Below are 25865 nucleotides of genomic sequence, written 5' to 3'. Positions count from 1 at the left end.
AAACAGAACGAAGGAAGAAGAGGACCTCGGCTGGCGGGGGTTCGGGTCCCCTGCCAGCAAAGGTAGCAGACGACGGCGGGAGAGGGGTCGAGAGGGTCGTCAGCAGGGGGCTCCAGGGCCAAATCTACGGGGTCCCAGGTCCCCGTGGCCCCACGTAGCTACGCCCCTGGTGTGAACTCTCACAGCATGTGGACCTGTATTTGCAGTTTAACAAAGAATTTTTCTTGGTAGTTTTGCTCTGGATTCACCTTCAGCAGAAATAGGTGGCCAAGTGTGTGGGTACTTTGGACTTTTCACACCAAGATCTGCAAGTATAAGTTTCTGCAGCCTGTCAGCAAATGTGAGATGATACTCCTTAGTGTCTGTAGTTTTTAAATCCCCTGTTCTCCTCCTGAACCCCAAAAGCTAAAGAAATAAAAACTCAACTGCATATTAGACAAGAGAGATTCGTGCACAACCTTCCAGTATTGTTGTGAACCGGAAGAATCTATTGAAGCTGCTAATTCTTAGCAGTGTTCTTTGGAGTCGTGGCGCCCTCCTGTTTCAGCTGTGATTATTGCAGATAGGTTATGTTCAAACCGTGCTTAGTTTGAATTTTTGCTTTAAAAATTAACAAAATCGTGACTGACTGTGTGGTCTTATGCAAGTCGCTTTGGCTCATTTTAGAAACATCCCCATGTGTGAATGGCAGCGTTTACACAGGTAGATTGACAAACAGATATAAAAGTGGAGAGGAGTATCCTAGTGGTTAGTGCGGTGGACTTTGATCCTGGGGAACTGAATTCAATTCCCACTGCAGCTCCTTGTGACTCTGAGCAAGTCACTTAACCCTCCATTGCCCCAGGTACAAAATAAGTACCTGATATGTAAACCGCACCTCAGAAAGGCAGTATATCAAGTCCATTTCCCTTCCCCCCTTTCCCTTATGACATCACAATATCAGAAGTGAGCCAAGTATCGGGCAATCAAACCATTGTGACATCACTGATGAGGTTGGCTCTTATTGGTGGAATGAGTGGAGGAGTAGCCTAGTGGTTAATGCAGTGGACTTTGATCCTGGGGAACTGCGTTCATTTCCCACAGCAGCTCCTTGTGACTGTGGGCAAGTCACTTAACCCTCCATTGCCCCTGGTACAAAATAAGTACCTGAATATATGTAAACCGCTTTGAATGTAGTTGCAAAATACCACAGAAAGGCAGTATATCAAGTCCCCTTTCCCTTTTAGAAAAGGAGCTATTTACATGTGATGATGCTCACCACATCTGCATAGCAAAGGGGCGTGGTTTGGATGTGAAGGAGGTGTGGCTTGGTCAGGCAACAATTGTGAATATTAAAAAATATATATATGTAGTATTTACACCTGCCCCAAGGCGTACACAAGGCAGGCAGACAGGATGGATACAAACCTCACCTTCCAATCCACCCTCCCCCCCCCCCCCCCCCCCTTCACATTCAAGTCCTGGTGACACCTTTTGCCCTTATGTGGCAACTTGACTCCTAGTGGTAATACCACAAGGCTGTTCTCTCGGTTATGGCTGCAATTTTGAACCTGGGACTTCAACAGCAGGATTGACTGGGCTTGCTCCTGCCCCCAATAAACACCAGCAGTCCCCAGTAAGAGCCAGAGGAGGGGGGGGGGGGGGGCGCATCAGAAAGGGGGTTATTGATGTTTTAAAATGGGTGTCAGAGTTGCAGGCATGGCCACTGTCAGGAGCAATGATTTTCAAAAAGTGGCTCCCATGTACAAATGAGGACTAACTGAACATTTTTTTTTCCCTCGCATGCCAATTTTTAAAATTCCTGTTCCTGCAGGACAAGGAGAAGCATGAGTGTGTAATGTTGCATGTCCTGACATGTATTTTGCAAGAGGCTGTGCATTTGGCAGAGTGGAGTAGCAGCCTGATGGTTAGAGCAGTGAGTTGTTTAAATCATTTTTATTAATTCAACAGATAAACAGCAGTCGGAAAAAAATATAACGTACAAGCGTTGAATATCAAAAGAAAGTAACCTTTAACAAATATCAACATTCCCCCCTCCCCTCCACACATTACCTGGCTCCAGTAAATCAAATTAAGCATTAAGAAGGTGACTATGGGCTAACAATGTGAACGAGGACCAAAAGGGTTCCCACACCTGACAGAATGTCTTCCCAGGCACCAAGTGCAAATCAGAAAATTCTCATCTCTCCAAGGACGCCTGTATAATCATCGGCGATCTCCATCGTGAGGTAGTAGGAGAGTCCCTTATGAGCCAATGATGCAATATACATTTTTTTTACCCAGTAAAAGAGCACTTAGCACAAAACCCAAATATCCCTTTGGGGCAGGGCGGGAACAAATCATTTGTTCAAAAAACCACATCCACTGCCATAATACAGAGACATGCGGCGCCACCTTATGCCGAAAGGCCTGTAGTTCAGCGTGAACCCAGAACATGTGACCCTAAGGTAGCAGAAGCCTGAGCACATTTAGGACAGACTGCATCCGTGCGTAGTTTAGCTAAGAGAAGGTTAATGCAGCGAGTTAAGATCCTGCGGAACCGGGTTCAAGTTCCACTACAGCTCCTTGTGACCTTGTTCAAGTCACTTAACCCTCTGTTGCCCCAGGTACAAACACCAGGATACCATATGTAAAGCACTTTGATTGAACCACAGAAAAGCGTATATAAATCTAATCTCGGTAAAGTACTGTGGGAATTTTCCATGTCTCAACCTGGACATCTCAATTCCCCTTTCCACGACCTTTCTATAACTGGGCTACATTTCTCCCCTTGGCTCATGTATTTACTCACTTAAACCCTGAATTACTAAGCTTTATTCCTGTAGACCCAGAGTAGGGAAAAAAGCCATAGTAAATCGGGTCCTTAGATTGTCAGCTCTCTTCATACTTGCATGTATTTTATTTTATTCGAAATTTAAAGCTGGGCTTAGAAGTTGGTATTTTTCTTTGGCCTTTCTTTCTTAATGACCTATGTATTTGTCCTGGAAGGCTCTCCATGGTGGTGTGTTGGTTTGTCTGCATGTTGCACTGTTGTTCAGCCTCTCCGAGTTTAATTGTTAGGTTAGTTGTTAGTGAATGCTCTTTTGTATCTGTTATTTCAGTAATCTGAATCAATTTTGTTTGGTGCCGAATAAAAATCTGTTTTGTAACTATTCATTATGGATATAATTTGCCAGTTTGTGTTAGTTTTTACTTGTGTTTTAATTATTTGTTTACTGTCGCTTGTTTTTTAATTACTAATATTTGGCTGATTGTTGTAATTTGTATTGAATTACTCTTATTTTATTGGATGGTATGTTGGCTTTCAAAGAGCAGGGTTTTTTTTAAAGTTTATTAAATGTTACACATTGTAAAGTATCCTGCTCCATAAATGCCAATGTATGAATAATATATTTGTAAAAAAAATTCACACTTTTTTTTTTCTTTTTTTTCCCCGTTTTCCCTACCAACAGAGCTTCAGATTTGGTGCCGAAATAGCATATGTTGGAGCCACCATACTAGACATTTGTAAGAATGTGAAGCACAAAACTTTGGTCGGGGTAAATAAAGAAGGTAAATAAGGGGTTTCATTAAAAAAATTAATTCTTTTTGTTTCATTCTGCCTGTTATGCTGCATTGTCTTCTTTTTTTCCCCAGGTGGTATCCGGAGTAACGTCCCTGGGCAGGCCGCCATCCTATCGCGTACTAACGCCTGCGTGTTTGATGAAGCAGTGAAAGTTATTGAAAGGAATCAGCCAACACGAATACACTTAATTGGGGTATAAAAGCCACTAGATTGAATAGAGGATTTCACAATACAGTGACTGCCACTTTGTTCACAAATTTAAGAATGGAGGCAGTGGTGTGCTGGAGTAGGCTCGCAAGAGCCAGTTGTTAAGTTTTTAAGAATTTTGGGAGCCGGTTGTTAAAGTAGGGCCCTCCATGGCTACTTTAACAACTGGCTCCCAAAATGTGGGCTTGGGCCCCCTGCTGAATTCTCTTTTACTTTGCTGGTGGGGATGCTGAGCCCTGCCAGCCAACTAAATAGACTGCTGCTGCTCCCCACTCCTTGTTTCCAGCTCTGAGCAGCAGTCTGGGACTTCTCCAGCATGTGTGAGAAGTTTCAGCATGCTGCTCAGAGCAAGACGTTGGGAGTGGTGGCAGTCCATTTATTGGCTGCCAGCAAAGGTATGCCTAGCGTGCCCGCACGAAGGGAGGGAGGAGAGAGAGGCAAGTGTTGCTCTCCCCCCCACCACCCCCACCCCGGCCCTTCCAACTGCAGAGCTGGCTACGTCCGGAGAAAGAGCCTGTTGTTAAAAATTTACCAGCACATCCCTGAATGGAGGCCTTATTTTGCTGATTTCTCAGTGGAGCAGATAGTGATACCCTTCCTTTCTGGTTTGTGAATAACAGGGCATGAAATCTTTTACTTCTGATACGGGATAGGGGGATAGGAAATCAGTAGGGCCATGGAGCCAGGGGCATCGATGATGCTTGTTTTTTTTTTTTTGGGGGGGGGGGGGTTGTTTGTTTTAAGAATTTATTGAAACACATCCAGACATAGTAAATACAGCCATGACACCATCAACAAATGAAATGATAAATGTCAAATGGATATAAGATGTATTGAAACTATACAGATATCCTCCACAACCCCAACCCTTCCACCCTACTACCCCCCCCCCCCCAAGAACCACCTCTCTCCCTTTCAATACCCCATCTATAAGGTAACCAGAGAGGAGTCAGGACAAGAAGCCCACTGCACATATGGGTCCCAAATGCGATGATAAGTCAACAAGTGACCAGTATCGGTGATGGCTTTAACGCAGGAATCCTTGCCTCTTACAAAACATATGCTTTAGTTTATTTTGGTGGTTTTTAGTTTTCTTCCACAACCCCCGGCCAGGTCAGTATTCTGCAGATTTCAGCTGATCCTTACTTTCTTCCTTGAAATGCTTTGTCGCATTTTTTTTTTTTAACTTTGAATTTTTATTGAAATAACATCTCAAACATAACAACGAGCCATTGGCTCCAGCACATGACAATGCAACAATTTAATTTTTATTTTAACATTATGCTTATAAGCTTTGTCGCATTTTTATTCTTTTCAACCTAACGGAAGTTGGAAAGAATAATACAGAAGGGGTTGAGTCTGTCCTTTCTTTCAAAGTTGTCAGTCAGTCTTTGTCCAGTAAAACTGAGCAGGAGTTTATGCTCTTTTGACAAGTGAACTGGCAGCTTCTCATGGGAGCACGTGGTTCTTTGATCTTTCTCATGAGATTCTAGTCCACCATGAAAGAAACATGGTCTTGTGTGTCTCTTGCATCCTTTGCTTCAGAAGATGAAGCTATTGAAAAAGTTTTTGTCAAACCAATACCCCTGTACTATGAACCTTCTGTGTACACAGCGATGAGGCAGGAAAACAGAAGATCAGTAACCCTTGTAGACACACAGATGAATCAATCACAACAAGGGTGACAAAGGAAAGGGCAGCAGACGATGTCCAAACTAACACCTTTATTATAACATCCAGGACTCAACACGAGTCGGTTTTGGCCCTCAAAGGCCTTCTTCAGGAGTCTTTAATTGGATGTATGTTGGTGTTAAGCTATGCTCGATGTGATACAGGTGATGTTCAATATCTTGCTGCTTTACTTCCAAAACAAACTTTGTTGAATGCAAACTTGAAGTGTCGAGTCCTGGACGTTATAATAAAGGTGTTTGGACATCATCTGCTGCCCTTTCCTTTGTCACCCTTGTTGTGATGGATTCTTCTACAGAGTGATGAGGCCATAACTGCCTACCTCTAATCATACACATCCCCAGCCCTGTCAAATTTAATGAACAAAAAAATAAAGCAGAGCCCCCTGAGATACTGTTTATAGTAGCAGCTACTAATAAATACTTCAAAGTGACTCTGAAAGTAGGTCTGCATCAAACTCCTTTTTGTCTTTCAGGGACCGAAAAATTTTGGACTTGACCGAATTATGGATATTTGGCTCCTCCTTCATCCTGAAGAGGAAAAAAAGAACAGTGAGTCCTTCTTTCCCCCTGTTCCCTATCTTCTACCACCCCTAGGATCGACGTATTGAGAATTAGGGACCATTGCTGGTCTCTGTCAGTCCGCTCTCCACATGCATACTCCCATGTACGCAGCAATGACAATGCAGCAGCACTGAAGGGCTTTAGTCTCTCTCTCTCCCCCCCCCCCCCCCCCCCCCAATGCCTGCTGGGATTCTCCCTTATTCTTAGCAAACTTTTTTTTTTTCTTTTTAATCCTAACAGTTTCTCCATGAACTTCCAGTTAGAACTAGCTCTTACAGGGGCATTGCAACATTATCATTTTAACATTCTTCCTTTCTGGCCCTGCTCTCATATCCACGATCCTGGGTCAGGGGCAACAGACTGCAGCTCCCTTTGTTATCTAGTCCACATTACAGCCTCAGAGGGGAAGTTTTCAATGTGGGCTACCTTTAAGACATGCTATTTTATTGTTAACCTCAGTTATAAGTAACTGAGACTCATTTGCATGAAATGAGACCTGTGTTAAAATAGCACAAGTAGCCCACGTTGATAACTTCCCCCCTTAGTGTGAAGATTTTCAGTCTCTGGTAACTAGAGTTGATATTGTGATGTCATAATGCCTCATTCCACCAGTAAGAGCCAACCTCGTCAGTGATGTCACAATGGCTTGATTATCCTGTACTTGGCTCACTTTTATTACATATAGCAGTGATTTAGTCACTGATATTATGATGTCATAATGCCTCATTCCACCAATACCTAAGAGCCAACCTCGTGAGGTCACAATGGCTTGTTTGCCCTGTACTTAGCTCACTTTTATTATATGTAGCAGTGATTTTGGTTTCTAGAGATATTTCTTTCTTTAATTAAAGGGGGAAGTTATCAACATGGACTACTATTAAGACATATTTTACTGAACCTCAGTTATTAGTAACTAGGTCTCATTGCATAAAATGGGACCTGTGTTAAAATAGTACAAATTAATGTTCGTTTATTAAGGATTTGATGAATCACTCCTTAGTCTGGTTAGTATTGAATTTGTCGTGCAAATGACTGAATTCTTGCCTCACTTCTCCCTCACCCTGTGTTTGTTCATGCTGCCTCCATAACATCTCCTGATGGTCCCAAGAGCAAAAGCTGGCGCCTTTTATGACTGGTGTGGCATCAGTTGGCACAGCTGCTGAGCCTGTAGGCTGACCAAATCTCTGGCGATGCACTGAGAAAGCCATACCGGTTCCTAATGAAGACGGTGACTTAGAGACAGAGAGCAGACTGACTGACTTTTCCCTTTCTCTAGAAGTTGGTGACACACTACTGATGATGGCACTGGTGGCTCTTGTCTTCCCAGGTTCAATCATGTACAAAAACGGCTTACACTGCTCAACATATTATGACATTTCAAATTTCCCCCAAATTTTCAAAAACAAAAATGCGTAGAAGGTTGCAAGCGACGTGACCAGATCACAACATTTTTTTTGCAAAAACTTCATTGGCTACCAGTACAATACAGGGCTAAATTTAAAATTCTATGTCTGATCTTCAAGGCCCTGAAAGGAAATGGCCCTGAGTACCTGAAAAATAGGATGATCCTCCACACACCGCCAAGGACACTAAGGTCCTCCCAAGGACTATCACTAACCACACCCTCTCCAAAAGACATCACATGATGTGATACCCGCAAGCGAGCCTTCTCCGGAGTAGCCCCCACACTCTGGAATCCACTGCCTGAAAGGCTGCGCTTAACACAAGACTATCTGTACTTTTGGAAGCAGGTGAAAGCTTGGTTCTTCAACCAGGCCTTTAATGGAAGAAGTAACTAACGTGTTAGTCTCACTCACACACACAAGGATTGACTGGGGCTGCACGTACTGCAGCGGGACATGTTTATCCATTCCTACCCTAGCTGAGATAATATTTAACCATCTCTCTGACCTCATGTGCAACTTTCTCTAAATCAGTCACTTACTTTTTGACTCTTCTTACCTATCTATATGTTCCATCTTTGCTTTACCCTTCTATATCAATTAAAATGTTCTGTTACGTATTGTGTTAACATTGTAAGTAGTATACGATGCCATACTTTGTATTGTATTTGAATATTTTTACTGCTGTAAATGGCTGCCAGATGTTCATCTCTCCTAAGTCAGCAGTCTATATGACACAGCTGCAAATGCCTCACTTATCTGGCAGCCTGTTGTCCGCTTTGGTTTCAGAGCCTGGCTCTTTTGCTCAACTAAATCGAGCCACCTGGGAGCCATATCAACTCGGCTCCTTTAGTGGCATACAGCAGCGGCCGTCTGGAAGACCTATCGTCTCAGCTTCTTGAGTGACGAGCAGCAGTAGCCAGCTGTATGGAACGGAATTTAGCCTCTTGCTCAGTACTTTGCCTACTGTTGGCTTGTGGTTGCCGTGGCACCAACCGACTGTGTACACAGGAGAACAGTGCAGACCAGAGTGAAAGTAAGAAGTACACTCTTTATTAAAATTGGTTGCCTGACATGGCCACGTTTCACCTCTCAAGAGGCTGCGTCGGGGGCTTATCATTCCGCTATAAAAAAATACGCAAAAATAAATAATAAAAAACATATTAATGAAATAAGTGTCATAAATTATTAATCCAGTTAAAAGTAAATAATCCAAATAAAAACTAACCCCAAAACAAGTACAGATATGTTAACAACATAAGCATAAGAATATTATTCAGTCAGTATGTTAAGACACATTCAATTATTAATCTTAAAAAAACAGATATTTTTATGCTTATGTTGTTAACATACAGTGGTGGAAATAAGTATTTGATCCCTTGCTGATTTTGTAAGTTTGCCCACTGACAAAGACATGAGCAGCCCATAATTGAAGGGTAGGTTATTGGTAACAGTGAGAGATAGCACATCACAAATTAAATCCGGAAAATCACATTGTGGAAAGTATATGAATTTATTTGCATTCTGCAGAGGGAAATAAGTATTTAATCCCTCTGGCAAACAAGACCTAATACTTGGTGGCAAAACCCTTGTTGGCAAGCACAGCGGTCAGACGTCTTCTGTAGTTGATGATGAGGTTTGCACACATGTCAGGAGGAATTTTGGTCCACTCCTCTTTGCAGATCATCTCTAAATCATTAAGAGTTCTGGGCTGTCGCTTGGCAACTCGCAGCTTCAGCTCCCTCCATAAGTTTTCAATGGGATTAAGGTCTGGTGACTGGCTAGGCCACTCCATGACCCTAATGTGCTTCTTCCTGAGCCACTCCTTTGTTGCCTTGGCTGTATGTTTTGGGTCATTGTCGTGCTGGAAGACCCAGCCACGACCCATTTTTAAGGCCCTGGCGGAGGGAAGGAGGTTGTCACTCAGAATTGTACGGTACATGGCCCCATCCATTCTCCCATTGATGCGGTGAAGTAGTCCTGTGCCCTTAGCAGAGAAACACCCCCAAAACATAACATTTCCACCTCCATGCTTGACAGTGGGGACGGTGTTCTTTGGGTCATAGGCAGCATTTCTCTTCCTCCAAACACGGCGAGTTGAGTTCATGCCAAAGAGCTCAATTTTTGTCTCATCTGACCACAGCACCTTCTCCCAATCACTCTCGGCATCATCCAGGTGTTCACTGGCAAACTTCAGACGGGCCGTCACATGTGCCTTCCGGAGCAGGGGGACCTTGCGGGCTCTGCAGGATTGCAATCCGTTATGTCGTAATGTGTTACCAATGGTTTTCGTGGTGACAGTGGTCCCAGCTGCCTTGAGATCATTGACAAGTTCCCCCCTTGTAGTTGTAGGCTGATTTCTAACCTTCCTCATGATCAAGGATACCCCACGAGGTGAGATTTTGCGTGGAGCCCCAGATCTTTGTCGATTGACAGTCATTTTGTACTTCTTCCATTTTCTTACTATGGCACCAACAGTTGTCTCCTTCTCGCCCAGCGTCTTACTGATGGTTTTGTAGCCCATTCCAGCCTTGTGCAGGTGTATGATCTTGTCCCTGACATCCTTAGACAGCTCCTTGCTCTTGGCCATTTTGTAGAGGTTAGAGTCTGACTGATTCACTGAGTCTGTGGACAGGTGTCTTTCATACAGGTGACCATTGCCGACAGCTGTCTGTCATGCAGGTAACGAGTTGATTTGGAGCATCTACCTGGTCTGTAGGGGCCAGATCTCTTACTGGTTGGTGGGGGATCAAATACTTATTTCCCTCTGCAGAATGCAAATAAATTCATATACTTTCCACAATGTGATTTTCCGGATTTAATTTGTGATGTGCTATCTCTCACTGTTACCAATAACCTACCCTTCAATTATGGGCTGCTCATGTCTTTGTCAGTGGGCAAACTTACAAAATCAGCAAGGGATCAAATACTTATTTCCACCACTGTATGTCTGTACTTGTTTTTGAGTTAGTTTTTATTTGGATTACTTAAACTGGATTAATAATTGATGATATTTAATTAATATGTCTTATTTTTTATGAGTATTTTTATAATGGAATGATAAGCCCTTTCACTCTGGTCTGCATTGTTCTCCTGTGGATTATCTGCGTGTAGATCACAGCCTCTGTTGTTCCATAATATTACCAACCGATTGTATGACACACCTGATGCTTCTGTACATGGCCACTGGGGGGGGGGACAAAATACCCCGGGCTTCCAAGGGGGGCCCGGTGCCGTAGTCCCACCCGCCCGCCCTTGGCTCCGTCAATCGTCCACCACCGGGCCGGGCTCCCTCCATTCAAATTACAGTGCCTCACCACCTCGCTCCGTGTGAAAGCGCAGCAGTGGCAGTCTGCAGATCGCCTCCCTTCGGGCCTTACCTCCCTGTGTCCCCGCCCTTGTCTGACGTAGCTTCTGCGAGGGCGGGACACAGGGAGGGAAGGCCGAAGGGAGGTGCTCTGCAGACCGACGCTGCTGCGCTTTCACACGGAGCGAGGTGAGGCGCTGTGATTTGAATTCAGGGGGCCCGGTGTGGTGGTGGATGGAGGGGGGTGGCGACGACGATGATGACCTAAGGGGGGGGGGGGGTCCCGGCCTTGCCCCAGGCCCGGCCTAGTCTCTCGGCGGCCCTGCTTCTGTATCTGAGGATTCTTCCTGAGCTGTGGGGATATGCTACACCAGCTGGTCCTTGACTCACTCTTTTATCAGTTGCTCTATTTCACTGCCTATATAGTTTGCTGTATTCTTTGGCTTCCATCTATGGTGGCACTAGATGACTCTCAATCTAAAGGCAGGTCTTTTTAGGCTCCATTGCTCGGCAAGACTGGTAACGGAGTTGCAGCCACTGACTTGCTGGGATCCTTCCTACAGTTTTCGGAAGCGTGGGTTTCCACTTTTCAGCTCAATCAGCGAATTTCTCTTTTTTTCTTTTTGTAGGGTGGATTATCTAGTTGAGTTTCATTTGCTTCGGTGTTTGGATATCAGTAGGATTCTGGTGAAATACTTGGAGATCGCCAATGAGTTCGGGCATTCTGAGTTTCTCTTTATTTGGGTTGCTGGTCCCAGGATTGGTGAACAGTCTTCCAGGCTACCTTTGCTTGGTGGCTCATGGTCGCCTGTTCTTCGGTGTACATTCTGGCTGTTAGGAGCCCTCCTTTAGATCTCTAGGCATATTCCTTGAGGGCTCCAGCTACTTCTTTTGGCCAAGTTGCAATTGTTGCCAGCATGTGCCGCTCTCTTGGTTTTCTGCTCCCACTTCTCTGAAGCATTGCAGTTTGGAGGTTGTTGGCAAGGGAGGCTGCGGCCTTCAGGTCAGCAGTCCTTCTTATATAGGGATTGCCATGTTCCACCTCACTCGTGGACTGCTTTGATATGTCCCACACAACTCTGAAGTGATCTGTGGGAAGTAATAGAAGAAAAAATTAGTTCTTACCTGATTAATTTTCTTTCCTTTAGTCCCAATAGATGAATCCAGAGGCCCACCCTTGGGTTCTATGGCTGCATGCTGTTGTACGTGTTGCTTTCCTTTGAGTTTTTAGATCCGTTTTGTTTGCAGACGTTTTTTTCAAAGAAAACGAGAAGCAGGGAAGAAGAGGACAGTTGGTTTGTACTGTTGGTTTGCCACATTTTCTGCTGGTTCTCCCTTTTTGTGTCAGTGGCAGGAGATTTCTCCATTTTTTTCCCCCGTTGTCTCCTTACTGCTTTGTAATCGAAAATACTGAAAGTCAGGCTGCTGCACGGTATCCTTTATGGCAGAACTCTGACGTTCTCTCTATCTCCACCTGCTGGTAGATGGACATAATGTGCATGTCTATAGATTGGTATGTTGGGACTAAAGGAAAGAAAATGATCAGGTAAGAATTAATTTTTCCATTACTCTGTCTCTTCCTCCCTCCCCCCCCCCCCCCCCACCATATCCTGCATTGTCACATCTCTTCACCTTCATTCCACCCACCCCCTGTAGTTTGCATTGCCTCATCTGTCTCCCTTTCCTCTCCCCCTCCTGCTGGCTCACTCACTTTGTGTTCTAGCACACCTGCACTGAGCCCTCTGTTTCTGTCGGTCTTCACAGCAGCTGTGGCATCAGCAGCAAGAAGAAAGCAGGCACAGGGGATGTTTCCGGGTGCGTGTTGCTGCTGGCTCTTCTGGACCCAGAAACAGGAAGTTGTGTGCAACCCTACTTTTTTTTGCATATGATTGAATCTAGGTACTAGGTATTCCAACCAAAAATTGTTTTTGATAATTAGATATTTTCTGTTTCTTCTCATACAGAAAATCTTTTCATCAAGGACCCCTTTATCAAAGTGTGGGTAAACCACAAAGGCTTTTTTGGTTTAAAAGGCTATGCGGCTAATGTGGAGGACAAGGAGTTGGAAGCAAAAATTGCAGTGGTGGAAAAATATAATCTCCGAATTCCAGAGCTGGTGAACAGACTGCACTGCAGTCACATACAAAACCCAGAGTTTGCAGGTGAGGCGATCACACACTTGTTCTTTCCCTGAGAGCTAAAGGGTCATGAATTTGATATAATGCATTTTTGTGGGGTACAACCAAAGCAGTTTACCTATATTATATGCAGGTACTTTTTCTGGCCCTATTGGGCTCCAGGGCCGGTCTTGGCAAGTGCGGGGCCCTGTGCATACCAATTTGGTGGGGCCCCATCCTAGCCCTACCCCTACCATAGCTCCGCCCCCACCCTAGCTCCACCCCATTGATAAGATTATTCCATTTTTAGAAAAATTTTTATTTATGCAATTTCAAATAAAGACAAATGAAGCTAAACTTGTACAACTTGTACAAAAAAACTGATTGAAATAATAAGCCCAATGCTATCATGAAACCCCCCCTCCCCAGAAATTCAGTTCAAGTCCACTACAATTAGTAGTTCCAATTCTCATAACAAAGGAGAATAAAGGAAAAATACTAAGAAAAAATCCAGTACTTTCAAATTCCCCTATTTTTTTAATTTAAAAAGGTTCCTTGGAAATGGATTTTATATGTGCTCTTTTCCTCTCCTGACATACACGCACCACTTTAGCCAACCTCTTGATCTTTTCCTGTCACTGCCCTTCATAAAACACTGAATTTTGACTTAATCACTGATGGGAGCATAATAGACTACTGCAATAGTATTTACCTTTAAAATGGCACTAAAGGGGTTTGAAACTTCCTGCTTCCTTATAAGAAAAGCTATCATCATACCTGGCTTGCCTTTGAATGGCAGTGGCACAAACTTGCTCCAGCTCCACTTGACTGTCTTTATTTATTTTTAAGTCACACTCACTCTCACACCGGCTCACCTCCGACCAGGCTCCAGGCAGCTTTCCCGCTCAGTGACTCCTGCCCGCCAAACAGGAAATACCTCATCGGAAGGTGGGACATTGAGCGGGAAGTGAAACGCTGGGGTAAGCCGTCACTGCAACTCTCTGTTGGGAGCCGGGGCCATTGCGCTGGCACTGCAACTGTCTGTTGGGGCCGTCGGTGCAACTGTCGGGGTCCGGGGAGGTGGGAGGCTGCTGACGGTGGGCGGGCACCATGCCGTAATGTGGCGGGAGCGGAGCGGCGGCGGCCGAGCGGGATCATAATGCGGTCGTCCGAGCCAGGGTCGGTCGGAGTGAGGCAGAGTTGAGGCACTCTGCGCGGGGCCCCCCTAAGCGCGGGGCCCTATGCTGCCGCCTTGGTCGCCTCTGCCTAAGACCAGCCCTGTTGGGCTCACAATCTTAAGTTTGTTTTTTTTGTACCTGGGCAATGCAGGGTTAAGCGACTTGCCCAATGTCACAAGGAGCTGCAGTGGGAATCAAACCCAGTTCCGCAGGATCAAAGTCCGCTGCACTAACCACTAGCAACACTCCATGTAGAAGCCTGCCCTTGCAGATCACCAATGCGGCCGCGCAGGCTTCTGTTTCTGTGAGTCTGACGACCTGCACGTACGTGTAGGACGTCAGACTCACAGAAACAGAAGCCTGTGCGGCCGCGTTCCTGATCTGCAAGGACAGGCTTCTACATGGAATGTTGCTGGTGGAATAGCAACATTCCTTGTAGAATCTCAAATAGGGAAAGGGAAATGGGACTTGATATACATACCGCCTTTCTGTGGTATTTTGTAACTACATTCAAAGCGGTTTACATATATTGAGGTACTTATTTTGTACCGGGGCAATGGAGGGTTAAGTGACTTGCCCAATGTCACAAGGAGCTGCAGTGGGAATCAAACCCAGTTCCGCAGGGTCAAAGTCCGCTGCACTAACCACTAGCAACATTCCATGTAGAAGCCTGCCCTTGCAGATGAGCAACGCGGCCGCGCAGGCTTCTGTTTCTGTGAGTCTGACGTCCATGTAGAATCTCGAATAGTAGCAACATTCCATGTAGAATCTTGAATAGGGAAAGGGAAATGGGACTTGATATACCGCCTTTCTGTGGTATTTTGCAACTACATTCAAAGCGGTTTACATATATTCAGCTACTTATTTTGTACCGGGGCAATGGAGGGTTAAGTGACTTGCCCACAGTCACAAGGAGCTGCAGTGGGAATCAAACCCAGTTCCCCAGGACCAAAGTCCGCTGCACTAACCACTAGGCTACTCCTCCACTAGCAACGTCCCGTGTAGAATCTCAAATAGGGAAAGGGAAATGGGACTTGATATACCACCTTTCTGTGGTTTTTGCAATTACATTCAAAGCAGTTTACATAGTATATACAGGTACTTATTTATACCTGGGGCAGTGGAGGGTTAAGCGACTTGCCCAAGGTCACAAGGAGCTGCAATGGGAATCAAACCCAGTTCTCCAGCTTCTCAGCCCACTGCACTAAACCATTAGGCTCCTCCTCCAATTGATTTACTTGTAATAATGTGCCGTCAGGATACACAGTGTTGAATATCGATGCTACTTTCTCAAATCTGTATCGCACCCTGGCTGGCTGACTGCCGATGCTGCCTCTCGCCTCTGTACCTCACCCTGGCAGTTTTGAATATTTTTCTCGTTACTCTGAAATAGGAAGTTCTTTCAGCCGGACGGACGTTTAGGTAACATTCCTGCATCAAAGAGCAAAGCTCAGGGCAGGTGGTTGGCAATTTGCTAGGCGAGCAGAACTCACTCCTTCTGGGTTTTCTTCTCTCTCTCAGCTCCTGTGCTTCCTGCCAGTCGTTTACAGATCACAGGCTGCGGGTGAGGGGGTTGAATAGCACTGGATTGGAGGGTGGGAAACTACACAGGCTTTCATTTCCTTCCTTTCCTCCCCTCTTTTGTGTGGGTTGTTTTTTAATTTTTTTTATAAATACTTCTTGTAATGTCGCTGAATATTGTCTCTGACCACCCTGGCACAATCCAGGCAGTACTTGGGTTGTCCCGTGGCAAAGCCAGAAGATGTGTATTATTAGGGTTACCATATGTCCGGATTTATCCGGACATGCCCTCTTTTTGAGGGCACGTCTGGGCAACCGGGGGGGTTTTTGCCAATCTGCCCGTTTGTCCAGATTTTCTGGACAAACGGGCAGGCCGGTGGGCGGGCCGTCCTATGGACAAACGGGCAGGCTGGTGGTCCTATAGGACGGCCCGCCAGCCTGCCCGTTTATCCAGAAATCCGGACAAAAGGGCAGATTGCTAGCCACCCCTCCCCTTACTTACTAGTGCCCTGGTGGTCTAGTGACCTCTTCCGCCTTCGGAGCAGGAAAGAGCCCCCTCTTTCCTGCCCAGAGCGCTGCACTGCATGCATCCTTCCTGTTGGTGATCCTCGACGCGATTCAAAATGGCCGCCGAGAGGTGAAGTGACCTCGCGAGACTTCAACTCTCGGCGGCCATTTTGAATCGGCGCCGAGGGTCAGCAACAGGAAGGATGCATGCAGGGCAGCGCTCTGGGCAGGAAAGAGGGGGCTCTTTCCTGCCCTGAAGAGGTCACTAGACCACCAGGGCAGTAGTAAGGGGAGGGGGGTGATGGGGAGGGGGGGCGACGGGGTATGTGACAGGGGGAAGAGAAAATGTGACAGGGGACAGAGCGAGGGTGTGAAAGGGGGTGGGGCAGGGTGTGAAAGGGGGCGTGGTGGGGAGGGGCATGTGTCCTCCTTTTTGGGGGACAAAATATGGTAACCCTGTGTATCACCAGCCATATTCAGTGTTGATGCTTACATACATAACTGGAGTCAATACAGGACAGGCTTTGATAGAGCCACAGACAGCAGATGTGCAAGAGAAATGCAGATCACTAAAGCAAGCTTTTCCTTATCACCAAGTTTTATTAAAAAGCCCAGCTAGGGCTCGAGGCAGGGTTTAAAACAATAGCGGGATGAACAACAAGTAGGACCCTCTAAGAAGGTTAGGTGCTGGTCCTCCAGGCAACCAACAGACACTTCTAGTACTGCAAGCTTACTGCTGGTTGCCTGGAGGATCAGCGCCTGACCTTATTAGAGGGACCGTGCTTTTCATTCCACTATTGTACTGCCCCCCTGCTGCAGCTCCTAGCCGGGCAAAACGTGACCACATTGGGCTTTGTAATAACACTTTGGTGATTATAAGAAAAGCTTGCTTTTTGTGTTCTGCATTTTTCTTGCACGTATACAACAAGCAGCATAAAATCTGTTTTATTATTCTGGGATCTTGCCAGGTACTTGTGACCTGGATTGGCCACTGTTGGAAACAGGATTCTGGGCTTGATGGACCTTCGGCATTACTTTTGTACTTGGGATTCTGAATGGAATGTTGCTACTCTTTGGGGTTCTACATGGAATCTTGTTACTCTTTAGGATTCCGGAATCTTGCTATTCTTTGCAGTTCTACATGGAATGTTGCTACTCTTTGGGTTTCTGCCAGGTACTTGTGACCTGGATTGGCCACTGTTGGAAACCGGATTCTGGACTTGATGGTCCTTCGGTCTGTCCCAGTATGGCAACGCTTATGTTCTTATAACTGGGCAGATAGGGCTTCATAAAAAAGCAGTTTTATCTTTGCCTGGCAGCCACTTCCTTCCTGGTCTGCCAGCGACACGGATCTTCAATGCCAGTGCCCTGACATGGCCCAGCATTAAATATCTGGGTCTAATTTAACCGATGGCAGTCGGCGTTTAAAGAAACGTGGATTGCTGCTGGCCGAACATTTATAAATGTAACTATGACTGCTCTTTGGTTTTTGTTACTTCTCTGTGCCTCAGATTTGAATATGGCAAGCCCCTTCCCCAAAGAGCTTTAAATGCCCCTGAGGTAATGGGGAAATACGGTGACTTGCCTAGAGTCCGAGGAACTTCAGGAGGGGAGAAGTAGGATTTGAACTCTGGCCCCTTTGCTTGCCAGCCCATTGCTCTGAGACCATGCCGCCTCCATTGTGTGTGTGTGTGTTTGTTTCTTCAGATTTTATTTTGGGCACCGTCCACAAAGCCAAAGGCATGGAGTTTGAGACCGTTCACGTGTCGGACGATTTTGTGAAAGTTCCCTGCGCCCGCCACAACATCCAGAGGCTTCAGTTCCGAGTCGGTAAGGAAGCGACTGACCTCAGCATCACAGCGGTTGCAAATAAGCAAGCCATGCTCGCCTGTGCTGTGCTGCCGTGTTACAGAAAGCTGACGCTATCTGAGCTGGATGTTCTGTGTGCAGCTCTAAAATTATAGTGTTTTGCAGCCAGAGAAAGCAATCTGATTGTAAAGCTATTTTTGTCCGTAACGTGAGGCTTGATGTATGTGTTTGCCCTCTCCATGGCGGTGATAACGCTGTGTGGAGTCCCTCCTGCAGGAAGAACTTCTCTGCTTATTAATACTACTACTATTAAACATTTCTATAGTGCTACTAGATTTACGCAGCGCTGTACAAATCAACATGAAAAAGACAGTCCCTGCTCAACAGAGCTTACAATCTAAATTGGACAGACGAACAGACAGCTAGGGGTGGGGAAATTGCAGTGGTAGGGGTGATAAGTGAGGGTGTTGAGTAAGAGAGTCATGGTTAGGAGTCGAAAGCAGTAGCAAAGAGGTGGGCTTTAAGCCTAGACTTGAAGACAGCCAGAGACTGAGCCTGACGTACCGGCTCAGGGAGTCTATTCCAGGCATAGGGAGCAGCGAGATAGAAGGAACGGAGCCGGGAGTTAGCAGTGGGGGAGAAGGGGGACGACAGGAGACATTTACCCAGTGAACGGAGTTCACGGGGAGGAGTGTAGGGAGAGATGAGAGCGGAAAGGTACTGAGGAGCTGCGGTGATTTAACCAGAGCTGACATTGTGATGACATAATGCCTCAGTCCACCAATGCCTAAGAGCCAACCTCATCAGTGATGTCACAATGGCTTGACTGTCCTATACTTGGCTCATACTACTACTATTAAACATTTCTATAGCGCTACTAGACTTACGCAGCGCTGTACAAATGAACATGAAAAGACAGTCCCTGCTCAACAGAGCTTACAATCTAAATTGGACAGACGAACAGACAGCAAGGGGTGGGGAAATTGCAGTGGTAGGGGTGATAAGTGAGGGTGTTGAGTAAGAGAGTCATGGTTAGGAGTCGAAAGCAGTAGCAAAGAGGTGGACTTTAAGCCTAGACTTGAAGACAGCCAGAGACTGAGCCTGACGTACCGGCTCAGGGAGTCTATTCCAGGCATAGGGAGCAGCGAGATAGAAGGAACGGAGCCGGGAGTTAGCAGTGGGGGAGAAGGGGGACGACAGGAGACATTTACCCAGCGAACGGAGTTCACGGGGAGGAGTGTAGGGAGAGATGAGAGCGGAAAGGTACTGAGGAGCTGCGGAGTGGATGCACAAAAGAGCATAAAGAGTTTATTTTGTAAGAGGGTGCTAGGTTAAAAGCATAAGTGCCTAAATTTAAGCGTACTTTTTTAAAAGACGCAAAGGTGTTTTTATAAAATACTAGCCGTTGAGCCCCTAAAAATAGGCTAGTAAAGGAAGGGGGGGTTGAAAGGCCCCCCCCCCCCCCGGAATCGCCACCCCCCCCCCCCCCAGAGTCCCCTCCGCCACCCCTCCACCCGGGCCGGGTACCTGGCTTCACTATTCAAACCGCCGGAACGCAGCACACAGCTCATCTGAGCTGCCGTCGGCCTTCCTTCTTCTCTGCGTGTGTTCCGCCCTCGGGTGACGTAACGTTGGCGAGGGCGGGACACAGGCAGGTAAGGAAGGCCAAGGGCAGCTCAGATGAGCTGTGTGCTGCGTTCCGGCGGTTTGAATAGTGAAGCCAGGTACCCGGGCCGGGTGGAGGGTGGGTGGCGGCGGCGACTCCAGGTGGGTGGGGGGAGCGGTAGCGGCAACCCTGGGGGGGGGAGCGGTGGCGACGGTGGTTCCCTCACTCGCAGGTGCGCAGGTTCCCTCTCTGTCGCGCCCCCGTCATCACGTATTGACGCGGGGGCGGGACAGAGAGGGTCTCTACTGCGCATTTGCGAGTGAGTACGCCTCTTGCCATTTATATGTTTGACTAGCATAAATCCTGTAGAAATGGCAGCTAGATTGAAGGTGTGGGCAGTCTTCCTGCTCGAGAGCAGTTGTAAACGTTAGCAAGTATTTTAGAAAATTTGCATACTCTGCCCTAATTTCCCTCTGAACACATCTACTGTGCTATCATGTGTCGGCTTGCACGGCATGAACTTTTAGGCAGGACCTAATTTTATGCGTATCAGCCTGCTCTGCTTTCAGGTTGGCTAGGTTCAAGTGAAAATGCTTGATTTGGGGGGTAATAGTCCTGTTTAAGGAGCTCATCCCATCATGTGATCACCACAAATAAAACGAAAGGAAAGACTAGCAATTTTTTCCATTGAAATTTAATTTAGGGAGTGCCTAGGAAAGGGGGGACAGTCACAGCCAGCAACTGGCCCAGAGCCTAGGAAAGGGGGGATGCGCAGTGGCCCAGAACCTAGGAAAGAGGGACACACATGTCCAACGGCTGGCCCCAGAGCCTAGGAAAGGGGGATGCGCATGACCCAGCGGCTGGCTGGCCCAGAGCTGACCAAGCCTACATGGTAACCCATGAGGGCTGAAATGTAAAATACCTGGCCCCTCCTTTCCCCCTCCTGCCTTATTCTGAGGCACTTCTAGGTGTCAAGAACCGAAGCCCTGTAAGGACAGCACAGCATTGTATTGCTGGGTAATGGATGCAATTATTCACGAGTCCTAGGCTTTTAACCATTTGTTGGGCATGTGCGTGGCCCTTTCTGGGTTTTGGATGAGGTGCCATGTTTTCTCTTGACTTTATTTCCATTTTTCTACAGACATGCACAATGAGGACGAGTGGAATTTGCTGTATGTGGCAGTGACTCGGGCCAAGAAGCACCTGCTGATCACGAAATCCATTGAGAACATTCTGACTTTGGCTGGGGTAAGACCAAGGAGCTCAACAGCCATCTGTTTTAATAATATATGAATGAAAACAAATCATGTAGAAGAAAACACTGTGTGGTGAACTTTATTGCAGTGCTATGTTTGATTTGTATGCGACCTTTGATCCTAGTAAAATCTTATGGCACAGCAGATAATAACCTGTGTGTAAGATTTTTCTGTGTACTTAGCACCGTGCAAGATATGGTTGGCATAGTTACAAACTCCTTTTCCTAGAGAGTTGGTGAGCGATGGCAGGCAGAATCTTAATTGTGGTTTCCAGCGTTGCAGCTCTGCGTTCTTACCTCTTCTGCCGTATCAAAATGGGATCTGAATCGGGAATCAACAAAGCTGTGTGTTCAAGGGGCAACTGTTGCCTAGTAAGAGGTAGCAAAGTAAAACGGGGGAGCAGCTATTGGGCAAATACGTGCTACCGGCATAAGATAAGAGGCAGGTGGAATAAGTCAGAATGAAAATGTGGTCAGGCCTTCTCTCTTAAGAACAGTCGGGTGATAGCAGAAGTGGTTAAATGTTCCAGATAACGGAATATTCTAGGTCCTGTCCACCTTATTCGCCTGGGCTATATGTCACTACTTTCCCTTCTGCCTCAGGTCACCCCTTCTCGTTTCTAATCCAGATGGTTTTATTAAGTTCAAGAGAATAAAAAAATGTTCTCCATCAACAAGCAAGATTAAAATCAGCCACACATCGCCACAGAAACGGGCCAGCGCTCTCAGAACTGCAAAAGACCAAGAAGGCTTTTCGGAACCTGCCAAGGATTCCTGTGCAGTCACTGCCTCATTCTACCTATTCAGCCACTGTTTCAATCTTTTTCAGTCCATGCTGCTGCTGTCTGTGACATTTCTTACCTCGGTTCCCATCCCTCTAGGTTCATCCATCGAGTAACGTAGGAGACGACACGGCTGGATTTAAGCAGTACTCCTGCAGGTGGAAGATGTGCTTCGAAGACAATCACTCCATCTTCTACTAATCTTTGAAACTGAATCAGATGTTTAAACTATTGTCCTTATGTGCTAAAAGTGTCCCTGAGAGCAAAGGGCCTCCACGATGTTAGTTAATGCAACGCAGTTGAGAAACCGCAGTTGGCTAAGGACCCGGTGCAAGAAATCCACTCTGTGCCTGAGAAGTGGCTCGGTAGGAAGAGAAATCCATGGGGGTGGGGGAAAGCGACTTGACCCCACGATGCCAGGGGGATATTTGGCACCAATGAAACTTCTTCAGTACCAAGAGTATCTCCTGGAGCTTGATTTGGAGTCGAAAAGCACATGACACCAACTGCTCGGTTTATTCCTCTGCCTTGGGTATCCTTTGTGCAGATATCTGTTCCTTGTTTGAATTAAATACAGCCCCACTTGTCAGTGCCTCCATCACCCTTTCTGTAAAGAAATAATTTCCTTGGATTTCTCTAGGTCTGCCTCTTGTTCTGGAGTCTCCTTTCCATCAGTCCGCACAACTCATCTCCTCTGATCGTAACAGGAAAGGATCGTTGTTGAACCAGACATCCAGCTTCAAGTGGAAGCAATTCTCCATCTGGCATAGGCAGGAAGATCTAAACCCTTTCACCTGCTCACTTTAAAATCAGCTTCAATATTTATTGCATCTTTCTTTATCTGGCTTTCAAGCTTCATAAACTCTGAGCGCACTACCCAAGGTTTCCCGGCATCCACTGCAGATTCATAAGTGGCTTATTTATTTAACACATTTATACCCCACGTTTTCCCACTAGTTGTAGGCTCAATGTGGCTTACACAATACCGTAGTGCAGGCTACAGTTAGTAAAATACAATTAAACAATGTAATAATAAGATAGTAATCGAATGCCGCAGCTAGACTCGTTTTTGGAAAGTCAAAATATGAAAGTGCAAAACCCCTAAGAGAAGCTCCATTGGCTCCCAGTTAAGGAACGTTCTGTGTTCAAAGTTTGCACACTGGTTCATAAAATCATTCACGGAAATGCTCCGGCATACATGTCAGACCTTATTGATTTACCTCCCAGGAATGCTAAAAAAATCAGCACATACATTCTTGGGACTCCACTTCCCTAGTTGTAAAGGTTTAAAATACAAACTAGTTCATGCATCCTGCTTTTCTTACATTGGCAACTGTGGAATACACTACCACTTAACGTAAAAAATATTCGTGACCTTATCAACTTCCGAAAGTCACTAAAGACCTACCTTTTTAACAAGACTTACCATAATAATCAATAATAGGAACTTACTTACTAGAGAATCTGTCTGTTTTCTCATTTATTGAATTGATTATATCTATTGTGTTACACTTGTTCTTTTTGTAACCAGTGGTTTTATCTACTCTTGATTGGCGATTGTCAGGATGTATTATTGTAAGCCACATTGAGTCTGCAAATAGGTGGGAAAATGTGGGATACAAATGCAACAAATAAATAAATATGCAACGTATAAAACAACAGAGATAATAAAAGATAATGAATTTTGCTGTAACAAAGAAGAAGTAAGTTAGGCTGAGTCTGGAAGGTAAGCCTTCTTGAACAGGGTGGTCTTCAGTAATTTCCTGAAATTTAGATGGTTCTGAATTGATCTTAAGATTTTGGGTAGTGCATTCATAAGTACATAAGTACATAAGTAGTGCCATACTGGGAAAGACCAAAGGTCCATCTAGCCCAGCATCCTGTCACCGACAGTGGCCAATCCAGGTCAAGGGCACCTGGCACGCTCCCCAAACGTAAAAACATTCCAGACAAGTTATACCTAAAAATGCGGAATTTTTCCAAGTCCATTTAATAGCGGTCTATGGACTTGTCCTTTAGGAATCTATCTAACCCCTTTTTAAACTCCGTCAAGCTAACCGCCCGTACCACGTTCTCCGGCAACGAATTCCAGAGTCTAATTACACGTTGGGTGAAGAAAAATTTTCTCCGATTCGTTTTAAATTTACCACACTGTAGCTTCAACTCATGCCCTCTAGTCCTAGTATTTTTGGATAGCGTGAACAGTCGCTTCACATCCACCCGATCCATTCCACTCATTATTTTATACACTTCTATCATATCTCCCCTCAGCCGTCTCTTCTCCAAGCTGAAAAGCCCTAGCCTTCTCAGCCTCTCTTCATAGGAAAGTCGTCCCATCCCCACTATCATTTTCGTCGCCCTTCGCTGTACCTTTTCCAATTCTACTATATCTTTTTTGAGATACGGAGACCAGTACTGAACTGAACTGTGTGCCTATGATGGAGAAGCTGGAACACAAAAGGGGCAATTCTATGAACGGGTACCTAGAGGTAGGCGCCACACTTACATGCATGAAAGGTACCGTGAAATGGGCAGCTAACCACCTAGGTACTGTTTTATAAAGTAGCACCTAACTGCGAGGGGATGCAAACATGGGCGGGCCACAGGCATGTCTCCCAGGTAGGCATGTAGCTTATAGAATATTATAAACCAGGCTTGTCCAACTTAGGTCCCGCGGGCCAGAATCCGTCCCATCAAGTGCTTTTTTTTCTGGCCCTCGGAAGCTTGGCAGTTCTTTTGGTGCTTACTTCCTGCTTCCTCACCATTAGTCTGCTCTTTGGTACTGAAGTTCGAATCGGTCTTGCAGTTTCAAGTCTCGCGAGACTTCAAACCATGAGACCAACCTGAACTTCTGGCATCAAGCAGCAGCTCAAGCTTGCAGAGAGGCATGTCGCAGTGGGGAAGCAGGAATCCCGCTGCTTCTGCAGCTGAAGCCAGATAAGGGGAAAGAGACTTGGTGAAGACTTGTGCAGGGATACTTGAGAGAGAGAGAGGCTGGGGAGGGGGGACAATGCACCTTTGTATGATACCACTATTTCGTGAAACATCTGGCAAAATATGACGGTGCATGTTTTTGCCCTTTGAATGTTACAAAATCAGCATATGGATCCAATTTTTCATACTTAAGTGCACAAATGTGGAATGTATTACCATAGAGTTTGAAATCAACGCACGATCATCAAAACTTCAAGTGAATTTTAAAGACCTATTTATTTTGCAAGGCCTACCCTATTGATTCTACTTAAAAGCCTCAACTCTAATACATTTTTACATACATTGCAATGGATATTTTATTTCTTATTTCCTTGTCCCTTATTGTACCCATTTACCCCTACCTTCCCTGACCCTCTTTCTAATTGTATTTGTTTAATACCTACTGTATTTGGCGTCCACCAACACAGTATTTGTAAGCCACATTGAGCCTGCTAATAAGTGGGAAAATGCGGGATACAAATGTTACAAAAATAAATAAAAATAAATAACTATAAAATCTGGGCCCTGATAGAAAAAGGTTGGACAAGCCTGTTATAAACTATGCCCATCGCTTGACACACCTAGGTGCGCCAGCTTACACCTGCCATCCCTTCAGTGTCCAATGTTCCCACCAATCTGTTCCCATATGGCTTATTACGGGAACATTGGACACTAAAGGGTTAATAATGTGTTGTATGAGGGCACCCCTATACCTAGATGTGCCATCGCCAACCTTATGCTACTATTTAATAAGGGAATCTTGGCGCCAAGGTACCAATTATAGAATAAGTACTAAATGCACAGCATTGGGGGCACCTCAGTCTAGATGCCAATTTCTAGAATTGCCCTTAAAGCCGCCTCTTAGGAAACCGGCAAGTCCTTGGGATCTGAGCGTTTTTAGCTCAGCTCGTGAAACACCCCTTTTGAGCCTATGGAAAGAGCAGAGCCAAAAGGATAAGCAAAGGTGAAGCACTGGTCTCTTATTTTCCACATTTGCAAAATTTTCTGTAACAGGATAGCGCCCGTAACTCCGGCAAATGTGCTACCAACTTTCCACATAAACCGATCTGTAATGCTGACTTGCTTCTTTCTACACTTCTACATAAACGAGTCCTGCGCACGCTGGACTAGCCAAGAGTGTTGACTTACTGTACGAAAAGAGTACAGCTACGCTGTCGGTTCACGCATGTCTCCGTATCCTCTAATCCTAACAAATTAGGGATTCTGATCTTTTGTTTGTTTTATTTATTTATACTTGTGTCCCACAATTATCCAAAACGAGTTTCGGTTCAGTGTGGCTTCCATTGAACAGTTGTAAGAGATTACATTGATTCAATTTCATTTACAAGGTTGTATGATGCTGTGTTTTACAGTGGTTGGCAA

General features: G+C 45.6%; 1 protein-coding gene across 3 annotated transcripts in view; it reads left to right on the top strand.

Moving 5' to 3' along the window:
• LOC115478935 (F-box DNA helicase 1-like) overlaps window positions 1–25865 on the top strand; it is an 87833-nt gene that overhangs the window by 46953 nt on the left and 15015 nt on the right. For all 3 annotated transcript variants that reach the window (XM_030216593.1, XM_030216594.1, XM_030216592.1), the window contains 6 exons: window positions 3453–3552; window positions 3637–3758; window positions 5937–6012; window positions 12699–12896; window positions 17765–17887; window positions 20614–20720. In XM_030216593.1, coding sequence (XP_030072453.1) covers window positions 3453–3552; window positions 3637–3758; window positions 5937–6012; window positions 12699–12896; window positions 17765–17887; window positions 20614–20720 — 726 coding nt within the window. The remainder of the gene's footprint in view (window positions 1–3452; window positions 3553–3636; window positions 3759–5936; window positions 6013–12698; window positions 12897–17764; window positions 17888–20613; window positions 20721–25865) is intronic.

The sequence above is a fragment of the Microcaecilia unicolor genome, chromosome 10 (genome assembly GCF_901765095.1).
Source record: "Microcaecilia unicolor chromosome 10, aMicUni1.1, whole genome shotgun sequence".
NCBI classification, from domain to species: Eukaryota; Metazoa; Chordata; class Amphibia; order Gymnophiona; family Siphonopidae; genus Microcaecilia; species Microcaecilia unicolor.
The sequence above is the reverse complement of the archived record's forward strand: the minus strand, read 5'-3'. Positions and strand labels throughout refer to the sequence as shown.